Source organism: Octodon degus, unplaced genomic scaffold (genome assembly GCF_000260255.1).
Source record: "Octodon degus isolate 3935 unplaced genomic scaffold, OctDeg1.0 scaffold00239, whole genome shotgun sequence".
Lineage (NCBI taxonomy): Eukaryota > Metazoa > Chordata > Mammalia > Rodentia > Octodontidae > Octodon > Octodon degus.
The window spans coordinates 1,544,398-1,564,693 of NW_004524815.1; the positions used below are offsets into that span (position 1 = coordinate 1,544,398).

Here is a 20,296-nt window from a genome sequence, read left to right on the forward strand (position 1 = left end):
GCCAGAGTAAGCACCAGAGCGCCCCGAAAAGCCATCCTCAGCGACAGCGAGGTCCCGAGCTCCCGGCGATAAGGAAAGCCAAGTTCCTATCAGGAAAGCCAAAGCAACGAGCTTCTCCCGGAGACAGAGCAGTGTGCTATCTGCCCCTCCGGAGCAGGAAGCGATGCTCAAGGTGAGGCCCAGAGCTCCCCCAAAATGAACCGCAGCCATCCTCAGTGACAACGAGGTCTCAAACTCCTCCTCCAACAAGAACAGTCAAGTTTACCAGGAAAGCCAGCATGACAAGTTCCTCCAGCAGAACAGCCCAGGAGAACCAACGGCTTTCAGTAGCTCCAACGGCTTCTCCAAATGGCTCCCTCAGCCTCCAGGAGCTTCTCCAGTTCTTATGTTGCTGGCAACAATCACCAGGTAGACCCCCACACCCAGCACCACACTGGTTCAGTTCAGCTGGGTGTAACAAGTTGACCACCAGTTTGCACCCTACCACACTTGGTGACCCTTGGTCTCCATAACGCTGTCTCTCAGGTCCCGGGAGCTCAGCAGCCCAGTGCCCAAGGCATTCTCTGGGGACTCCGGAGTTCTCTCCACCACCGTAGACCAAACGACGTGCTCTTCTGGGAACCAACTAGCCCTGGCATCTCTGCCCTATTTCCAAGCTGTAGATAACTTCTCTTAGAAGAAAAAGCCTCAAGGGTACGGAGTGTGTGGGAGAGGATTCGGCCACAGCACACGGAATGAAGCTCCATGGTAGAGCGATTACGTAGGACCAGTGAAGTCCTGGGTTCCTCCCCCCAGCACCTCAAAAAAGAAGAGAATTAGGCCACAGTGGCTTGTGCCTTCAAGGAGAAAAACCACATCAAATGTGGAGTCCGGTGGAACTTTAGTGAGGACCTGAACCTCATCTGCCACCAAGAAGCCTCCAGCAGACAAGCCAGGCACCGCTGAACAAGGGGGAGGTCCCTGCCACCTCGTTCTCACCACCTGCCACAGGAAAGGTGGTCCCACGCAGGCAAGGCCAGATCCTCACCTGTCCCGACTGGATGTGTGCACACCCTTGTGGGGGATTCCACCAGCACCAGCTGAGGCACTCCTAGCTCCTGTGGGGAAAGGGAGCTCCCACCGCAACCCTGTCCAGAGGGCAGAGACCACAGCACTGAAAGAGGGGGTCACCCAGGCTGGGACACTTCCTGCCGGGCTTTGTCTTCCCTGGAACCCTGGCCCAGCCCTGCTGAGGGACCCACAATGAGCGCTAGTGTGTACCAGAGACTTCCAAGGGTCCAGGAGCCACGCCAAGGCAGCCGTCCAGCCTTGTTCCACATCCGAGCTCCATCCCTCACTGGCCATGTCGCAAGGTAGATCGGACCACTTCTCTTCTATTCATCTTTCTTTATCACTCCTGGAGATGGAGTTGGTGTAACTATTGGTGCCCACTGCCTCGGCTTCAGGAGGGACCTAGCAAATAAAGTACTAAATTCTGATACATTTCAATTTCAGGTGCATAACAACACATTCTCAGTACAGCCTACAGTCCCTGTGATGTTTCTTTTCTTTTCTTTCTTTCTTTTTTTTTTTTTTTTTTGCACTTAGGATTTGTGTTTGTTGTATTTTAGGGAAGGGTCTACAGGGTGTTCAGGGTCTCACTACTAGAACAGACTCGTAGTGATCCGCCTGTTTACAGCCTCCCAAGTGCTGGGATTATGGGCGCACACCACCACACCCAGTCTCAATTGCCACTTCAGCACGCCCTGAGGGCGGGGCAGGCCCAGCAACCCCGGGGGATCGAACCCCTAGCCCCTGAGCCTGCTTGCAGGCGCTTTAATCCGCTGAGCTATTAGGCCGGCCCCTGATTCACAGTCTTGAGGAATAAAATCGAAGACCGTCCAGGGGGGGTGCCTTCGGGGACCCGAGACCAAGTCTAGCTTTGACTCCCAGGGAGGGTCCCAAGGCTGGATTTTGGCTAGCGCGGGGTTGGTTACGCAGACCTCCACGGGCTACCGCAGATGGACAAGGAGGGCAACTGCAAACCCTGTGCTGTCCTATCCTGGGGCTGCGGGGAAGCACCGGTTGCGCAGAGAAAACAGCTGCACCCCACCCCACACCACCCCAGGGCTCTGGGCTCGGTTCCCGGCCTGGCCTGCCAGGCCGATCCCTCATTCAGCGTGACTTACGGGAACTCAGTCGGGATCCACGCGCTCGGGGAACCGGGTGGTGCCGGCAGCCAGTGGCCGCGCGCCAGGGCGCAAGAAGCGTGTGCCAGGCGGGCACAGGTCGGGAGAGGCGTGGGGGGCGGGGCCGGGTCCCCAGCGCCTGCCCGCTGTCCCTGGTCTCCAGAGGGCCTCCAGCTCTTTCCCCCCTCCTCCCCTCCTCCCAACCCTCCCGTGCTGCGGAACACCCTCTGCACCTCCCTGCGACCCCGCCCTCGTCGCGGGCTCAGACCGGATCCCCCTCCCGGGGCCCCGATGGACAGATGGACAGAGAGGGACCCAGGGTCGAGGCGGGCGGGAGCGGAGCGCGGCCACTGCCGGGAAGGGGCGAGGTTCTGGGAAATCAACACGGGGCGGGGCGGGGCCGGGCCGGGACTCGGCCCCCGCAGCTCCAGACCCGCTGCTGCTTGGTCCTCAGTCCCGGGGTCGCGATGTGGCGCAGGCCGACCCCGCGCGCGCCCTCGCTGTTGCTGCTGCTGCTGCTGCTGTCGCCAGCCGCGGTGAGGGGCAGAAGGGACGAGGGACGGGGTTCGGGTTAACCCTGGCAGATGGAATGGGGTGGGATCCGATGTGGGATCGTAGGGGTTCTGGCCCTGAGTCACAAAAGGCAGAGCAACAGAGGCCTCTGCCAACCTAGCCGCCCAAAGGTCCCAGAGGGGTGGAGGGGGGGAAGGCAGGGTAGGGAAATAAGCCGCTGGGCCCTGTCCTGGGCTGTGTGCGGCTGTGCCCACCTGCGCCCGCCTGGACCCTATGGAAAAGGGGTGCTGGTGCCGGACAGGGTACCAGGAAGCCCCCAAAGCCAGGTAGGGAAGCAGGCCCACCCCACCCCAGGCCGAGAGCTGGGAAGGAGGGGGGAAAACTGAATTAACTTCTACGTCTGGAATCTGCACTTTTAAAAACCAGGGGTTGTAGACAGATGCTCTGGCTGCGAGGGAGGGATCGCTGTGGGGCCCTGGTTCCCCGACCTTCAACAGCCAGGACCCCTTAACAAATCTGCGACTCCTTTCCTTAGCTGAGGAGTTGGGGGGGGGTAGGTAAAACAGGGTTTGTCAACAGGGAGCTACTGGTGTTGGGGGCTGGAGGATTCACCCCAAGGGGCTGTCTTGTGTCTGGCCTCCCCGTTTTAGGACAACCATCCGGAGCCTCCAGACCTGCCCGATAGCCGGAGATCACGTGTTATCTCCCTGCCCCCATCTTTCCCACCCTTTCTCTGCCCTTCTTTTGGGAATGCTCCTAGTGGGGCCAGAGCATAGTTTTTAAAAAATACACTGTCCTGTGACACAGGCCCCAAGTTCAAAGGTCTGGTGCTGGCCCGGTGAGTGAGTCCCGGCACCGGCATGTATGTGGAAGCAGCCTGGCACAGTGGGTGGCCCATGCTGGTTATCTCCACGCTTGGGAGGCTGAGGCATGAGGATCCCAGGGCATTCAAGGCAGCCTGGGCTACACTGGCTCTGCACAGAAACAAGCCAGGATTTGGCCTCCTGCGTGGAAGTCCCTCTACCCTCAACCCCCAGCTCTGCCCCTCAGGAAGCTGATAGCCCCACTGGGCTGTCCTGGAGTGACCCTCTAATGCGGGCTGCAGTTCTTCCCACTGGGAGGAAACTGAGACCAGTCTCTTGCACCCCAGGAAGGAGCCTTCTCCAGTTCCGATGCTCAACAGCAGCAGGTCAGGGACGATGACATCACGGAGAAGGCACCCACCCAAGCCTCCGTGCACTCGCCCACCCAAGCCTCCGTGCACTCGCCCACCCAAGCCTCCGTGCACTCGCCCACCCGGCCAGCAGCCAGCAACGCCTCAGACCTGGCCACAGTCGTGACAGCCACCAGTGACTCCCCAACCCAGGCCCCCACCCTGGCCTCCACGAAGACCCCCACTCCAGCCCCCACAGAAACTCCCACCCCGGCCCCCACAGAGCCCCTCTGCCCCCCGCCTGTCACCCCCTGCTCTGAGGCCAAGACGCAAGTGGCGGAGGCCATCCTGGGGGATGCACTGACCGACTTCGCCCTGAAGCTGTACCGCGCCTTTGCGGCCACGAAGAGCTCCGAGTCCAACATGGCCTTCTCGCCCTTCAGCATCGCCAGCCTGCTTACGCAGGTCCTGCTGGGTGAGGCCTGGGGAGGGGGAGAAAGGGCTCTGTGGGGGCAGGGAGGACCCCTTTCTTCCCTCAACAGTCTTTTGTTTAGCAGTGATTTATACCTACTTGGTTTTCAGGGTTTCTTATTTTTTTAATTATTCATTTTAATGAGGAAAAAACCATAAAATAGCAAAAAGCTGAGGCAGGAGGATCCTAATTTCAGGCCCAGCCTGGGGCAACTTCACCAGAGGCTGACTCAGAGTGAAAAATTTAAAAGCACTGGGGTGTAGCTCAGTACGAAGGCACTTGGCTCAAGCCCCAGTACAAAAAGTGAGCAGAACGGTGATCTAATTGGCACTACTATTTGATCCATGGTTCAAGGTGAAGCCAGGCAAGAGGGAGCTGAATGTCCCGGGACAGTGCTGGACTGGCAAAGCTGCCCTCGCTGGGCGAGCGTGCGTCTGCCCCCCAGCCTCACAGAGCCTGAGCAGGGATGGTGGAACCCACCTCAGGAGGGAAGAAGCGGAGCCTGGCCTGGCACAGTGAGAGGTCACAAGAATGTTAGACCCTCTGGCCTCCTGAGGGCCTCATTACCCTAGAAATGGCACAAGTACAGTACGGGGAGCAGTGGGGATAGAGCAATCCCTCCCCATGGACCGGGGTCCAGGGTGCCGCTAGAGATGGTACAAGCACAGAACTTTCTCCTGGGCCAAGAGTGGTGGTGTGAGCCTGCCATCCCAGTGCTCAGGAGGCTGAGGCAGGAAGATTCACATGAATTCCAGGCCAGCTTGTGTCACATAATGAGACCCTGTCACATTAATAATAATATTATTAATAATTAATGGTCTGGTGTCTCTTGCCTGTAGGATGAGCCTTTTCAAGTCCAAAGCAACTAAATAATAGCTCATGTAAAACAGGCAGTGGCCAAGCTTGGCTTTGACAGATGCATGAGATTTAAACCGCAACATCAGCGGGGCCTGGTGGTGCACTCCTGTAACCCCAGCACTCAGAACACCGAGGCATGGGGATCACTGTGTGCTCAAGACCAGCTGAGGCTACATAGTGAGCTCAAGGCCAGCCTCAGCTGCATAGTGAGACCCTGTCTCCAAAAGATAAGAAAGAAAGACAGACAGACAGACAGACAGACAGACAGACAGACAGACAGACGAAAAATAGCAACATCGGCAAGGAAATTAAAGCCCTGGCAAAGCCCAACCCTGGGGTCACGCCTGCCCCTTCCATTTCTAACGTGCACTGCAGGTATGATGGAACTGGGATGGATGTTTAAATAAAAATTCGCCATAGTAAAAGACACTGCTACGAGTGCCCTCTGAGTCCTGCCCTCGCTCCCGACACTCGTCCCGCGGACCTGGGCTCTTTCTGCAGCAGCTCTGGAGTCCTCTTTCCTGGGGCCTTTGCAAGCTGTGATTGAAAACACAGTGAGAGCTGCTGCCAAGCGCCACCCAGCAGAAAAGCGGCTCATAGATGCATGTCGTCATCCACCCTTCCCGCCTGATCTGGCACCTGTGACTTCCGGCTCTCCCCAAAGTCAAAAAAGGCCAACGTTTTCAATCCATTCAGGACACTGAGGCAGCAGGACAGCACAGCTAAAGACATTCATGAAAGAGAACTCCAGAGCCACTGCAGAAACGGGCCAGGATGGTGGGAGGAGTATGACGGGGGCAAGGGGAGGATTCTGGGATCTGTGGCAATGTGCCTTTTACCATAATACATTTTTTAAAAATTTAAACACTCACCGAAGTTGTCACCCACATGGTACATCCCAGCTCTGTCACCCTGCACTCCGCTCTGCTGCAGGGAATGGCACCGTCCTCCCTCTGGTCCCCAGCAACCTCTGCCCTTCTCCGCAGGAGCGGGGGACAGCACCAGGAGCAACCTGGAGGGCGTCCTCTCCTACCCAAAGGACTTCACCTGTGTCCACCAGGCCCTGCAGGCCCTCGTGAACAAGGGCGTCACCTCAGCCTCCCAGATCTTCCACAGCCCAGGTGAGTGGCAGCCGCCAGGAGGGGACAGGCTTGGGAAGGGACAAAAGGGGCTGCTGGTGCCAGGGCATCTGCGGTGAGGGCCACCTGCCTTGGGGGCTGCTGGAGCTGGTGAGATCTCGTGAGATCTCCTGGCAGGAAGACCCAGGACAGGCGTTTGGTTCCTTTTTTTTTTTTTTTTTTTGCGGAACCAGGGATTGAACTCAGACCCTTTCACTTACCAGGCAAGCGCTTCTTCTACTGAACCATCTCCCCGGCCCCTGGTGTTTGGCTCCTGCCCAAGCTGAGCTTGAAGTTACAATCCCCCTGACTCAGCCTCCCTGGGATAGATAGCAAGGCATGTTTTGGCCGTGGGTCAATGGAGCCTTGCCTGAGATTCCTGTTCTTTTTACTTTCATGTTACATGAATTTGTCATTCGCATGTGTAGTGTGAGGGAATGAGTGGTACCTTGGCAACCAAGTGCCACCAGTCCCAACTTGCTCCCCAAAGCCCAGGGGTTCTGCAGACAGCCCAGGAGCCCCAGTGTGGGTGGGACACTGGAGGGATGCCACTTCCTGGGACAGGGAGGCGACAGCCTGGCCCGGCAGAGCCCGCCAAGGTCTTGCGCTTCACGGGTGACTTTGCACATGCAGTCTGGCTGTGGTAAATCGCTTGGCGGCAGAGATCTTCCTCCGCCCTCTGTCGGTGGACCGACCCGCTACTCCAGGCGCGCTCTCGTGAGCGGCGCTGCTGTCCACAGCGCGAGCATGCGCAGGTCGCTGTGACTGGTGCCTCTGACTCTCGAGAAAGGGACCGGCTGCTCCAAATGGGCTTGCTACTTCCAGGGTTTTGAGGAACCTCTATAGGGAACCCCTAAGTCTACATCATTTTTTAAAAGAAGAAAAATAAAAGATAGGAAATAGGCAACAAAGAGAGATGGAGCGAGAGAGACAGAGGGGTCTTGAAAGAGGCAAGACGCATCCCGCACGCACCCTAAGAGGAAAGCAAGCGTTGTGCGCTGCAAACGTGCACTCAGAGAAGGGTCACAGAGCTAGCCCGGCCGTGCTTAACTCCAGGAACAGAGAGGGGGCCAAATCTGCCGGGGGGGGGGGGATTTGTCCATCTGTGCGACTCGTAGGCACGCACAAAAAAAGGTGTGAAACCAAATGTTACTTATGTTTTGCTTTCAATTACGTAAGTAATGTTTGCTGTAGAGAACTGAGGAAGATACAGAGAAGAAAGACAAATGAAAGGGAAAAAGAAAATAGCTGCCTAGGAGAAAATCTTTCTCATGGGAGAAAGTTATGGCTGTGCAGGGTCATGAATGCTGCTTTTGCTTATCTGCCATAAACCAGCCTTGCCCGCATCCAGTCAGGTGGTGGGTCACAGGGCTTCTGGCTGCTGAGCCACTCCTCCCCGGGGGTCCCGGGTCTTGTGCTGAAATCAAGCATCAGCAAAGCCAGGAGAAGTGTCTCTGGCCTGCGTTCTTGTTGTTTTGAGACAGGTCTTGCTATGTAGTTCTAGCAGGCCTTGAACTCCCTGCGTAGCCCAGGCTGGGTGAGAATTTATAGAGGTCCTCCTGCCTCAGCCTCCCCAGGGCTGGGATTACAGGTGTGTGCTACCATGCCCAGCTTTCTGATCTATTTAATTCAGAAAAATGTTTTGTTTCAAACACTTTTTTCCGGGCACATGGGCTCCGGAGATCAGAAGTCAAGGCATCTTAAATAAAATAAAAAAATAAATTTCAAAAAAAAAAAAAAGGGGGGGGCTGGAGTGATGGCTCAGTGGTCTAAAGCACCTACTTGGAACTAGCTTGGCAAAGCATCAGGGACTGCGGTTCAATCCCCCAGCACCACATGCCAGCCCCGCCCCCTGGTGGGCTGAGCTGGCCACACACACACACACCACACACTCTCTCTCTCTCTCTCTCTCTCTCTCTCTCTCTCTCTCTCTCTCTCAAATAAATAAAAAAATAAAATAAAAAATAAATAAATAAAATAAATTTCAAAGAAGTCAAGGCATCTTGTTGGGAACCTCCCCAAAATCTGGGCCCTGCTGAAATCAGGGAAGAAAAGAGTACAGAGCCAGGGGCTTGGTGGCGGATAGTGCAGAGCAACCTCCCCAGGCCACAGGGACCTGGCCAGGCTGTGCCGTCCCGCCTGTGGCTCAGCCTTTGCCTTCTTTGGGACTCACGTCTTCTACCAGTGGTGGGGGAACTGCGTGCCCGCACACCATGCTGTCCTGGCCTCCCCGGGGCACGGGGCTGCCCGGGAGGTGCTGAGCCTCACCGCGGCCTCCCCTGTGCCCAGACCTGCTCATCAAGGACAGCTTTGTGAACGCCTCGCAGCGCCTGTACGGCAGCAGCCCCCAGGTGCTGGGCAATGACTCTGCCGCGGACGTGGGGCTCATCAACAGCTGGGTGGCCAAGAACACCGGGTACAAGGTCCGCGGGCTGCTGCACAGCTTGCCACCGGACATCCGCCTGATGCTATTCAACGCCGTCCACCTGAGTGGTGAGGAGGGTGCCCCGGGCCCTCCCCTCCCAGTCCCAAGTCCTGAGCACAGCCTCACAGAGGCCTCTCCACCCTGCAGCCAAGTGGAAGCAGCCCTTCGAGCCAAAGAAGAAGAAGGAGACCTTCTACATGGGCAACACCGTCATCCATGTTCCCATGATGCACAGCAAGAAGCACCCGATGGCACATTTCCTGGACCCCAGCCTGAGAGCCAAGGCAAGTGGGTGCTCCGCTGCTGCGCCCTACACCTCCCTCATGGGCGCGTCTCTTTTCTTCCTCCACCTGGCCTGACTCCTCCCTTCTCCAGTCTTGGCTGAGCCAGACTCTGGGTGTCTCAGGCCACAAGTCCTGACTCAGTTTCTCCGCTGTTTCTGTTCTTCCAGTGGTGAAAATAATCTGGTTTCTGGTCTGTGGCGGGAGGGGGGGGGTCTCCTGCCGTCAACCTTCAGGGTGAGCTGGTGGCTGAACAGATTGTGTGTGCATGTGTGTAGGTGTGTACTGGTACACGGCCTGTGTATGTGTGCACACACGTGTCCGGGTGTCCATGCACAACTTGTAGGCAGTGTTTACGTGTCTTAAATGGTCTGAATTCCTAACAGAAGCTGAACAATGTCGTGGCAACAGTTAGAGGCAGATGCGGCACACCTCTGCCATCCCAGTGCCCTGGGAGGCTGAAACAGGAGGGTGGCAAGTTCCAGCCCAATTGGTGCAAATTGGTACCTTAGTAAGGCCCTGGCTCAAAATAAATGCCGGAAAGGACTGGGGGCATAGCTCAGTGGCAAGACCCTGGGCTCAACCCCCAGTGCTGCAAATAAATGAATAAATAATAAGTTCAGTGGTTAGGAAGAGAGAAATACAGACCGTACACCTCAGAGTTTCCAGCGAGTAAAGCACCTGATGTGGGCGCCCCAATTTGCGCCCCGCAGAGGGCAGACGCAGGTAGGGAGAGCCAGCTGCAGAGAGCCCCAGAGGCTGAGGATACCCAGTCACAAGCGCCGCGGGCTCCTTGCCCCCGGGCGCTACAGGGAGCATCCCGTCCCTGCCTGGGTCCTCTTGGCTGCATGGGGCTTCCTCCCCGGCTCCAGGTCCTTGACCAGAGACGGAGAGGCCGTTCCCCTTCCCACAGCCACTAGGACATACTCTTTATTGCCTCCTGACGCCCTTACTAGCTGCTGTCACTCCTGAGCCGCTGTCACTCCCGAGCTGCTGTCACTCCTAAGCCATCCCTGTCTCCTGTCCTGAGATGGGGCCTGAGTCATTGAGAACAGGGAGCTGTCTGGTTTCTTTTGTGTCCTCGGGGCCTAGAACAGGGCCAGGTACAGTCAGGGCCCTGCACTGTCTGCCTAGTGAATAAATAAATACATGAACTAGAGGGGCTGGCAGGGAGCAACTCCCAGGAGCAGCTGGAAACACTTCCTGAACAGGCTATTTTCCACCGTCCTTTTTTGGTTCTTTGAGATAGGGTCTTGCTATGCGGTTCAGATTGGTCTGGAATTCACAGAGATCCTCCTGCCTCGGCCTCCTGAGTGCTGAGATGATAGGTGTATGCTACCACACTCGGCCTACCATTCCCAAACTTAATAAAATCATCCTGTAACTTTTGCTTAACAGCATAAAACTAGCACGTCAGAATCTCTTAAAAATGACAAATACTGGGGGGCCTGGCTCTAGCTCAGGCCTTTAAGTGGCTGCTTCCACAAAGCTGTCAGCCTCAGGTTGCTGGAGTTCGAACCTCACAACTCTCCCGCTGGCCACAAGTGCCCTGAAGGCATTTGAGGAAGAAAAAAAAAAAAAAAAAAAACCTTATTCCTTGGGCTGGAGAGATGGCTCAGTGGTCTAAAGCACCTACTTAGAACAAGCTTAGCAAAGCACAGGGACCGCGGTTCAATCTCCCAGCACCACATGCCAGCTAGCCCCGCCCCCTGGTGGACTGAGCTGGACACACACACACACACACACACACACACACACACACATACACACAAATAAATAAATAAAAAATAAAAAATAAAAAAAAATGACAAATACTGCCGTTTTCATTCTTGCTAAGATGCTGAATTGCCCAGGCTGGGCTTGAGTTTATAATCCAGATCCTCCTGCCTCAGCAGAGTGCTGGGATTGCTCCGAGTTCACCACCTGTTTTTAATATGCTGAAGTTAGTCTCTTAATTCTCCCTGGGATTTTTAGGATGTTTACCCAACAGAGGGGGTTAGATTTGCTGAGATCCCTGGAGAGCACTGTGGTAAATTTGGGGGCGGAGAGGCCACACCCCGGGGGCGCTGAGACCATCACCACGGGGATCCTGGGCCATCTTCCTCCTTGGCCAGCACCTGTGTGCTTCCTCAGGGCCGCTCTGAGGCTCCAGCCCTGGCAGTTGTGTTGCCCCTTGTTGAGTTCTGCCTTCTTCTAGGTCCCTTCTGTTCCTCTCTGGGCCGCACCGAGCGGCCACCAAGGGGAGCTGACCAGTGCCCTTCGGTCCCCAGGTGGGCCAGCTGCAGCTCTCCCACAACCTGAGCTTCGTGATCCTGGTGCCGCAGAGCCTGGGGCAGCCCCTGGAGGAGCTGGAGCGCACGCTCAACCCCACACTCTTTAAAGCAGTCATGAAGAAGCTGGAGATGTTCAAGTACCAGCCCACGTACCTGATCATGCCGCGGGTCAAGGTGACCGGCACCCAGAACCTGCTGCCCATCATGGAGAAGCTGGGTGAGGCCTTCAGGGCGCTTGCGGGGGGTGGGGCAGGCCTGTCCTGGGGGCTGTGGCCATTCTAGAGTGTATTTTTGTTCTCCGTTTCACTTATTTATTATTTGGGAGTTTTGAGACAGTGTCTCACTGTGTAGTTCAGGCCAGCCCTGAAGTTGGCAGGGCCCCTCCTACCTCAGCCCCCGAGTGCTGGGGCGACAGGCGTTCACTGCTGTACCCCGCTGCTGGTGTTTTTTTTTATACCCTCAATCTCAGGTCACACTCAGTCCTGTGGGTCTTAGGGCAGACGCTAGTATCCCACGGAGTCACTGAGGAAACTGAGGCTCAGGGGCTTCGGAGCCTGCCCTCAGCCGGCTCAGGGCAAAGCAGAAGGTGGTCTGCACTTCTCTGGGAGGTTGCTGTGACACAGGTAACCAAGGCGGAGGTGGGTGATGCACCTGTGGCCGTCCGCACCCCACTGTGTGCAAGGGGCCTCCTGGGGATGCATCTGGAGGCCTGGTTTGGGTTTAGGTACTGGAGACTGGACCAGGGTCTTTCCAATAGCTATGTCTCAGCCCTTCCTTTTATTCATTTACTTACTTTTTTTGAGTCAGGGTCTCACCATGTAGTTCAGACCAACCTTGAACTCACTAAGTAGCCCAGGTTGGCCTAGGAGTCAGGGCAATCCTCCTGCCTCAGCCTCCCGAGTGCTGGCATGACAGGCGTGCACTACCATGCTCGGCTCTATTTCTTGAGAGAGTCTCACTAAATTGGTCAGGCTGGGCTTGATCTGAGATCCTCCTGCTTCAGCTTCCAAGACTTAAAGACAGCCCTGCCCCAAGCGAGTCCTCCATTCTCTGCAGACAAAGAGCAAGCTTTCTCTCAGAACAGTGGATTCTGACCCAGTCTGCCTGAGACGACGTCAGACCTGGAGCAGGAGGCTCGGCCACAGGCCGGAGCCCCGCAGACATCAGGCAGGGAGTGGCTGCAATCGGAGCTTCCAGTGGGGCTTCCCAGAGTCAGGCCACAGGGAACGGCTGGCAGAACCCGGGGCAAGCACCTCTGTGGCACACAAGGAGCGGTGCAAGTGTACGGCGCACTTTAAGTGCATGACAGTAAAGCACCATGGCCGCCAGTCCTCCTTAGAATCACCCTGCGATTCGAAGCACGCGCCCTCTCCTTCTTGCCTCTTTCTGCAGCAGCTCTGGAGTCCTCTTCCCTGAGTGGCTTCATGAGGCTCACGTGACCAAGACTTCGCAAATGCTCCCACCAAGCACCATCCAGCGGAAAGGCAGCTCCTAAACGCAGGGCCCTGTGTCCTTAGCCTCGGCACCATGTGACTCCCGGCTCCTCGCCAGAGTCAAATGACCATGAGAGAAATGCTTTGGATCGACTCAGGAGGTCGAGGCGGCCACAGCAGTGCTACCCAAGACACTCGGGAAGGAGGACTCCGGAGCCGCCGTGGACAGTGGCCAGGACGGTGGGAGGGGGTGTGCTCGGAGGGAAGGGCACTCTGGCAGTGCGCATGTTGCTGTAAGCTTTTTTTTTTGTACTAGGAATCGAACTCAAGACCTTGTGCTTGCCAGGCAGGCACTGTGCTGCTGAGCTATCTCCCCAGCCCTCTTTTTTTTTTCGTTTGTTTTCAAATGGAAACACTCACTGGTTTCTTTATCACTCCTCCTACAACACAGTGGGTGGTGATAGCTAGCCAGGCAGGGAGGAGGTGGGCAGGGCGGCAGCGCGCACCCAGCAAGCACAGGGCCTCCGTCTCGAAGTGCCCAGGCATGGGGGAGCCCTCCGGGTCCTGCACCCTGGGGATCTGTACGGAGGCTTCTAAGAGGCTTTTTCACTGTCCCCAAAGGTAGAAGTAGGACTTCCAATCACCACCTCATCCTCCAGGCTCTCAGACCCTACCCAGGAACCTTGCTGGAGGAAAAGATAAAGGCAGCCCTGCCGCCTGCCCCCGCAAGGGACCCAAGAGTCCCTTAGCAGGGCCAAGACCCAGTCCTAGAGTCAAAGGTGTGTTTGCAGCCCCTTTTGCTAAGGAGTCGCGTGCCTTTCTGAAGCTCCGGGTCAGGAACTGTGGGCAGAGACTAGTGCTGGTATCTCACAGTCTTCACAGCACCTCACCCTGTACGTGGCTTCGTTATACAGCGGGCGACCAGGCTCTGAGAGGTGACTTCTCCCCCTCCATTGCTGGACACCAGGAAGTCTTGACATCATGACATCATGATTCAGGGCTGGGGGTGGGGTTGCAGGGATGGGGGAGGGGGCAGGAGGATTCTCAGCTCCTGAGAGCAGTGATGGTTCCGATTCAGGAGACCCACAAATGGAAAAAGGCTAAGCCAGGCATGGTGGTTATCACCTGTGCTCCCAGCATGCGGGAGGCTAAGGCAGGAAGGTCTCTGTGAGTTCAAGGCCAACATGAACTGCATAGCCAGATCCTGTCTCAAAAGAACAGAAGTGGGGCTGGGGAGATGGCTAGTAGAATAAGTGCTTCCCTGGCAAGTGCAAGGGCCTGAGTTCAATCCCCAGTTCCAAATAAATGGCAGAAGGCCAGTGTGCAGCCTGTGAAGCTAGGTGGGAGGAAGAGGGACGTGGGAGGTGGGAGAAACCCAGACAGTACAAGGCAAAAGTCTCCGTCCGTGGGGGCCTCGTCCATGGGGGCCTCGTCCGTGGGGGCCTTGTGCTGTCTGACTCCGATCGCTTCCTGCTCTGCCCTAGAATTCTTCGACTTCACCTACGACCTCAACCTGTGCGGGCTGACGGAGGACCAGGACCTGCAGGTGTCGGAGATGCAGCACCACATCGTGCTGGAGCTCACCGAGACCGGCGTGGAGGCAGCCGCCGTCTCTGCCCTCTCCGTGGCCCGGAACCTGCTGGTCTTCGAGGTGCAGCAGCCTTTCTTATTTGTGCTCTGGGACCAGGTGCACAAGTTCCCTGTCTTCATGGGCCGGGTCCATGATCCCAGGGCCTGAGAGCCAGAGTGGGGCGGGGATCCGCACACTTAGGCCTCAGCACGCAGGGCTGTCCTGTGGCTGGCTGCCCTGGGGGGACTTGTCCCCTCCCCCTGGCCTGAGGCTCCTGAGCTTCCCTCAGCCACTTGGTGGCCCTGCTGTGCTCTGCACACCACTTTTTGCAGCTTTCTCTAGTTCCAGTTTACCAGACCCTGAAAATAAAACCTGGATGACCATGACTGCCTCTCTCATTTGCCTTTGCATGTCAACTCCCTCGTTTGGAAATCAATAAGCTGGGGCTGGTGTTAATCCCAACACCCTAGGAGGCTGAGGCAGGAGGATGGCAAGTTTGGCCCCAGCCTGGACAACTTAGAGAAACTTTGTTTTAAAATTAAAAAGGGCCAATGAGGTAGCTCAGTGCAAAGGCCCTGGGTTTAATTTCCAGAAAAAATAAATCAGGACAAACACCACTGCACTTGCTGTACCAGCCAGCTATTGCTGAGTAACCAGTTGCTCTAGGTCTAGTAGCCAGGCTGGCCGCGGTTGTCCCCTCTTGTGGATGATCCCGCTGCCACTCTTCTTTGGCAGTCCGCCCGCCAAGCGAGGCTTTCTGAGCAGGAAGTCACAAAGGCATGCGCCGTGTCTTTGTGACGTGGCTGTCTGCATCAAGTTTGCCTCTGTCCCGTCCGCTCTGTGATGGTGGTGCCACAGTAAGGCTGCTGGGAGTCGCACAGGCATCCGGTGACCGTCCCCACCTGCTCAGTCGTTGCAGCAACTTAACTCAGTAAACTCAGGCCGCTCAAGATCCTGCACGAGGTCCTGCCATCGGGGTATTGGCAGAGCTGGACTTTGAGAAAGAGCTTAAGACTCGCCCACCACCAGTCCGGGGACTGAGTGAACCCAGGGCTCCCACCTGCAGGCCCAGGCCTTTTTAAACATTTTCTTAAAGTTTAAGACAGGGTCTTGCTTAGTTGGTTAAATTGCCCAGGTTAGGCTTAAATTTACAATCCTCCTGCCTCAGCCTCCAGGAACGCTGGGATTACAGGCATGTATCACCATCTCCAGCTGTTTTTATGACTTATAAATCTAATGCCCATCCACTATTTTCTTTTCTTTTCTTTTCTTTTTTTTTTTTTTTTTTGCGGAACCGGGGATTGAACTCAGGACCTCGTGCTTGCCAGGCAAGTGCTTATTCTACTGAGCTATCTCCCCGGCCCCCCATCCACTATTTTCTGTCTTTGTCCTTCTAATTTAAAATCCTGCCTTTTCTTGATATTTTGTTTGAAAAATGCTTACCAGACGTCTTGGCCTACATTAAGTACTGAGGTCATAAACGTGACAGACCTGGTAGCAACCTTCAGAACCTACATCCTGCCGGGTGAAGTGGCCCACACCTGTGATCCCAGAGCTCCGGAGGCTGAGGCAGGAGGATCCCCATGAGTTCAAGGCCAACTTGAACTATAAAGTAAAACCCTGCCTCATAAAAGCAGAACAAAACACACACGCACACATGCGCACACACACATACTGCCACCTGGCAAGGCAGAGGGGCTCCCATCTCTGATGGTGTTATGATTGTTTTTCTCCTCTCACTTGTCCGTGGACGCACTGGGGTCCCTTCCCCTGCTCCTGGCTCCTCCTCCATCTCCCTCTCTGCCCTGTCTCGCTGTCTCTGCCCCGCGTCTCTCTGTGTCCCCTAGGCCTACGTAGACTGAGTGGCTGCAGCCCTCAGCTTCCCTGGCTGACGAGGCGAGGGGCCCAACCCAACGGGGCACTTTCTCCCCCCCGCACCAGGAGACCTGGGCTCCCCCACACCAGTGCCTGGAGGTGCGTATCCACACGCCTGCCTGCGGGTGCACCCACACCACCGGAGATTTCCAAACAGGTCTTGGCTCAGGGCAAACTGAGGTGTTCCTGGGGGTGGCGTTTCCTGAGGCCACCAGTACCCCCAGATGCATGCTTACTGCGTGGCTGCCCGCACTCCCAAATGGCAGCGGACTGCCCCTTGGGTTGTGCTCCTCTCCCGTGGCCGCCCTGTGCTAGGACCGTGAAGCTCAAGGTTGAATGGCGGAGGGCTGAGCTTCCCAGGCAGGGTAGGCTTAGCACGGACTCTGATTGATGGATTGGTTTTTGTTTTTGGAGACAGGATTTCACCACACAGTTCAGACTAACCTGGAACTCAGCAATCCTCCTGCCTCAGCCTCTCAAGGGCTGGAATTGCAGGCAGGTACCACTATGCCCAGTTTGGTTGATTGGTTTTGAATTTTTGAGACAGTCTCCACAGGTAGCCCTGGCTGGCCTTGAATGCACAAGGATCCTCCTGCCTCGGCCTCTTGGCCTCCTGAGTGCTGGGATTGCACCAGGATGGCCCACTTGTGGATTCCGTTTAGCAAGCAGCCCTCTCCTCCAGAGCCTGACCTTTGGCTCCTGTCCTTTGCTGACTTCAGTGTGCCCGGTCTGTGGTCAGGACCTCCCTGGAAAGATGGGGACATCTGGGGCACATTCACAGTTTCCCCTACACTGGTCTTCACCCATGACTTCAGCCGGCCCTTGATCCTTTCTTACACTGTACTCTGGCCAGCAGAGGAGCAGGCCCCGTCTCTCAGGACCCGTGAGAGAGCGCTGCCGGCATGGTGCACAGAGGCTGTGACACAGAGTGAGGCTGAGCTCCAGGCCAAGGCCGAGGCCCTGGGAGCCTGCGGTGCATCCCGGCCATGCCAAAGGCCTGACAGCCAGGGACGCCTGTGCCCAGGGGCAGGAGGGCCAGACGCCCATGCTGGATGCCGTGCACAGCCCGCCGTCCTCTGGTCCAAGGAAGCTGCAGTTCAGGTTCCCACCACAAAGCCCAGCACTGTTCCGTAGCCGATCCCTCCAGGGAGGCCGTGACGTGTGAAGGTAGTGCCCGGGCCTGCGGAAATGGAACAAGACGGTCAACAGACAGAAAGCAGGGGCTGGGGAGATAGCTCAGTGGAATGAGTGCTTGCCTGGCAAGCACTAGGTCCTGAGTTCGATCCCTAGTACCCCCCCCCAAAAAAAAAAAACAGGCAGAAAGGGGGAAGGGGCCTGCACTTTGTTCAGACCCCTGACCCTGCCTAGAGCCAAGTAACAGCATTCCTGCCTAGGAAAGGAGAAGCAGATGCCAAGAGGTGAGGGGTCTCCACGGAGGGTACAAAGCAGGAAACAGACCCTTGTTGGTTGGATTCAGATTTGGGCAGATGCCTTCCCCTTCCTCCCAAACCTGAGTGTAAGTCAGAAAGTCAGATCAGGGGCTGGGGAGATGGTTCAGTAGAATCAGTGCTTCTCTGGCAAGCGCAAGGGCCTGAGTTCAATCCCTGGTTCTGAAAAAAAACAAAAAAAACAAAAAACACTAATATTGTAATGATATAAAACTCTTAAGTAGTTTGAAGTCACTGTGTGTGTGTGTGTGTGTGTGTGTGTGCACGCACGCATGTGCAAGGATTGAACCCAGGGCCTTCCCAAGCAAACTACAGACCCTGCTTGTGTTTGTTTTGAAACACAGCTCCACAGATTGCAAGGGTGGCCTGGAACTTGGAACCCTGCTGCCTCACCTGCTGAGTACGGAGCCGGTTTCCTCTTCCTTTGCTGTCTCTGTGACACACCTCTCTGCCTGCCTCCTGCAGGGCGGACACAGTCACCCAGAAACCAGCCCTGCAGTGTGCAGTCCCGCTCTGGGTAGGCAAAGCCTTGACCGTTCAGTACCCAGTTCTGCTGTTGTGCTGCAGACCCTCAAGCACTCGGGCGCTTCTGAGAACTCTGCCTGGGGGATTAGGTGCGAGTGCAGTTTGTCTCTCTGCCACATGATGGCGCTGCGGTAACTGTCTTGCACAGCCTTGTGGCCTTGACCCTCCTAGTTCAGTGGGGGTGATCCCCTGGCCTGCCCGCTGCAGCGGGTGGTGTGGATTCTTAAAAGCTCTAAAATCTTTGCCATCACTCTTCTTCCTTTACTCCTTCTCTCCCACCTTCCCTTCTCTTCCCTTCCCTCCCTTCCTCCCTACCTCCTTTCCTTCCTTATCTCCATTTCCACCTTCTACAATACCCAAGGCCTTCATACTGAGCTATATATATATATCCCATTTGCTTTTATTTATTTATTTGTTCATTCATTCATTCATTCATTCATTCATTCATTTACTTATTGGTTCTTTTGAGACAAAGCCTCGCGCAGTGACCTTGAACTCACTACGTAGCTCAGGCTGGCCTCTAACTCTGTTATCTTCTTGCCTCAGCCTCTCTAGTTCTGGGATTGCAGGCATGCACCACCACTCCTGGCTATATTTTTATATTTTGAAACAGGATCTCCCTAAGTCTCTATGTTGCCCAGGCTGGATTTGAACTTGTGATCCTTCTTCCTCAGCGACACTGTTAAACTGCCCAATGTGAGGGTTTAAACCGGGATTCCAAATGAGGCCTGATGTAGCACTCTAACGCTAGCACTCTGGGAGGCTGGGGCAGGAGGATCGGAAGCTCCGCCTAGGCAATTTAGCGACTTAGCAAGACCCTGTGACAAAACAGGTTTTAAAAATTGCTAAGGAGTCAGGCATGGTGGCACACAACTATAATTCCAGCACTTGGGCGGTTGAGGCAGGAGGATCACCTCAAGTTCAAGGCCTGCCAAACTACATAGTGAGAACCCGAGTCCAAAAGGGGTAGTATGGGGACATAGCTCCGTGCAAAGGCCCCTTGGAAAAGTTTACATCCTACACTTACTTGTTCGATCGCCATTTCCCAAAGGTGCGTACTTCCAGGATCTGTCTGGATTCCAGAAGGCTTCAGACGGCTCTGTGAGCCTTCCCTGGGGGGCATGGTGGCACATGTCTGTCATCCCAGCACTCAGGAGTCTGAGGCAGGAAGATCGCTGCAAGTTCGATGCCAGCCTAGGTTACAAAGTGAGCTCAAGGCCAGCCTGAACTACACAGCAAGACCCTGTCTAAAAAAGACCGAAAAGGGGTCAGGGACATAGCTCAGAGGCTTAAGTACCTTCCTGGCAAGCAAAAGGTCCTGATTTCAATCCCTGGTACTACAAAAAAAGAAAATTGGGGGGAAAAAAAGAAAAAAGAAAAGAAAAAAAATAAACTGTGAGCTAAAAATGACCAAGAAAAGAAAAAAAAAAAAGAAAAAAAAAAGGCGCTGGTAAGATAGCTCAGCAAACTAAAGTGCCTACTTCGGCAAGCGCAGGGACTATGGTTCAATCCCAGCACCACACGCTGTGGGCTGAGCTGGCCAGAGTCCAGCCATAGTGGCACATGCCTGTAACCCCAGCGCTGGGGAGGCTGAAAGCAGGAGGATCACCAGGAGTTGGAGCTGCAGGATGAGATCCTGCAACAACCAAATACGTAAAACAAACAAAAAAATCCTGCCTGCGCCTGCACTCCTTAGAGCCTTGGCAATTCTGGGGTCATATCCTCAGCCCATTTCTCCTCTCTCTCCCTCTCTCTCTTTCCCCCTCCCCCTCCCCCTCCCCCTTTCTCCTGCCCTTCCTCCTCTGTGATGCAGTCCCAGTGTGTGGCCCAGCCCTGAACTTGTGGCAGCCCTCCTGCCTCAGCCTCCCAAATGCTGGGATGACAGCGTGTGCCATGATGTCTGCCAGGCTGATTGTGCTTCTGACGCAGGGTCTCCTGACTCACGCACCTCCAGTCTGGGATGTCTGGAACTGTGGTTGGCAACTGGGACAGCAGCAACGCCACACAGCCCGCGTGAGACATTCGTGCTGCCGGGCTCTGTGCCCAGCACGCTACGTGGATTACGTACTTTCAGGTGGGGTTGGGACTACCTAGTCCAAATCCAGGGAGCTGGACTAGGGCCCATACATGAGCAGGAGGAGCTTCCTGAAAGGCACAAGAGGGAAGCCGCTCCCTCCCTCCCCC

General features: G+C 55.7%; 1 protein-coding gene across 1 annotated transcript; it reads left to right on the forward strand.

Moving 5' to 3' along the window:
* The first annotated feature begins 2,571 nt into the window (after positions 1-2,571).
* Serping1 (serpin family G member 1) lies at positions 2,572-14,650 on the forward strand. The gene is made up of 7 exons (XM_004645840.2): positions 2,572-2,704; positions 3,832-4,309; positions 6,151-6,285; positions 8,572-8,775; positions 8,855-8,991; positions 11,259-11,478; positions 14,179-14,650. Exons 1-7 carry the CDS (start codon positions 2,636-2,638, stop codon positions 14,430-14,432), a joined length of 1,497 nt encoding a protein of 498 aa, XP_004645897.1. The 5' UTR covers positions 2,572-2,635; the 3' UTR covers positions 14,433-14,650.
* Positions 14,651-20,296: the final 5,646 nt, after the last annotated feature.

Excerpts from the sequence above, each read along its gene's own strand:
- Serping1 (XM_004645840.2), top strand. The coding sequence starts at position 2,636 with ATGTGGCGCAGGCCGACCCCGCGCGCGCCCTCGCTGTTGCTGCTGCTG. Across the intron at positions 2,705-3,831 it reads TGCTGCTGTCGCCAGCCGCG|GAAGGAGCCTTCTCCAGTTC; the intron begins GTGAGGGGCAGA and ends CTTGCACCCCAG. Across the intron at positions 8,776-8,854 it reads CAACGCCGTCCACCTGAGTG|CCAAGTGGAAGCAGCCCTTC; the intron begins GTGAGGAGGGTG and ends TCCACCCTGCAG.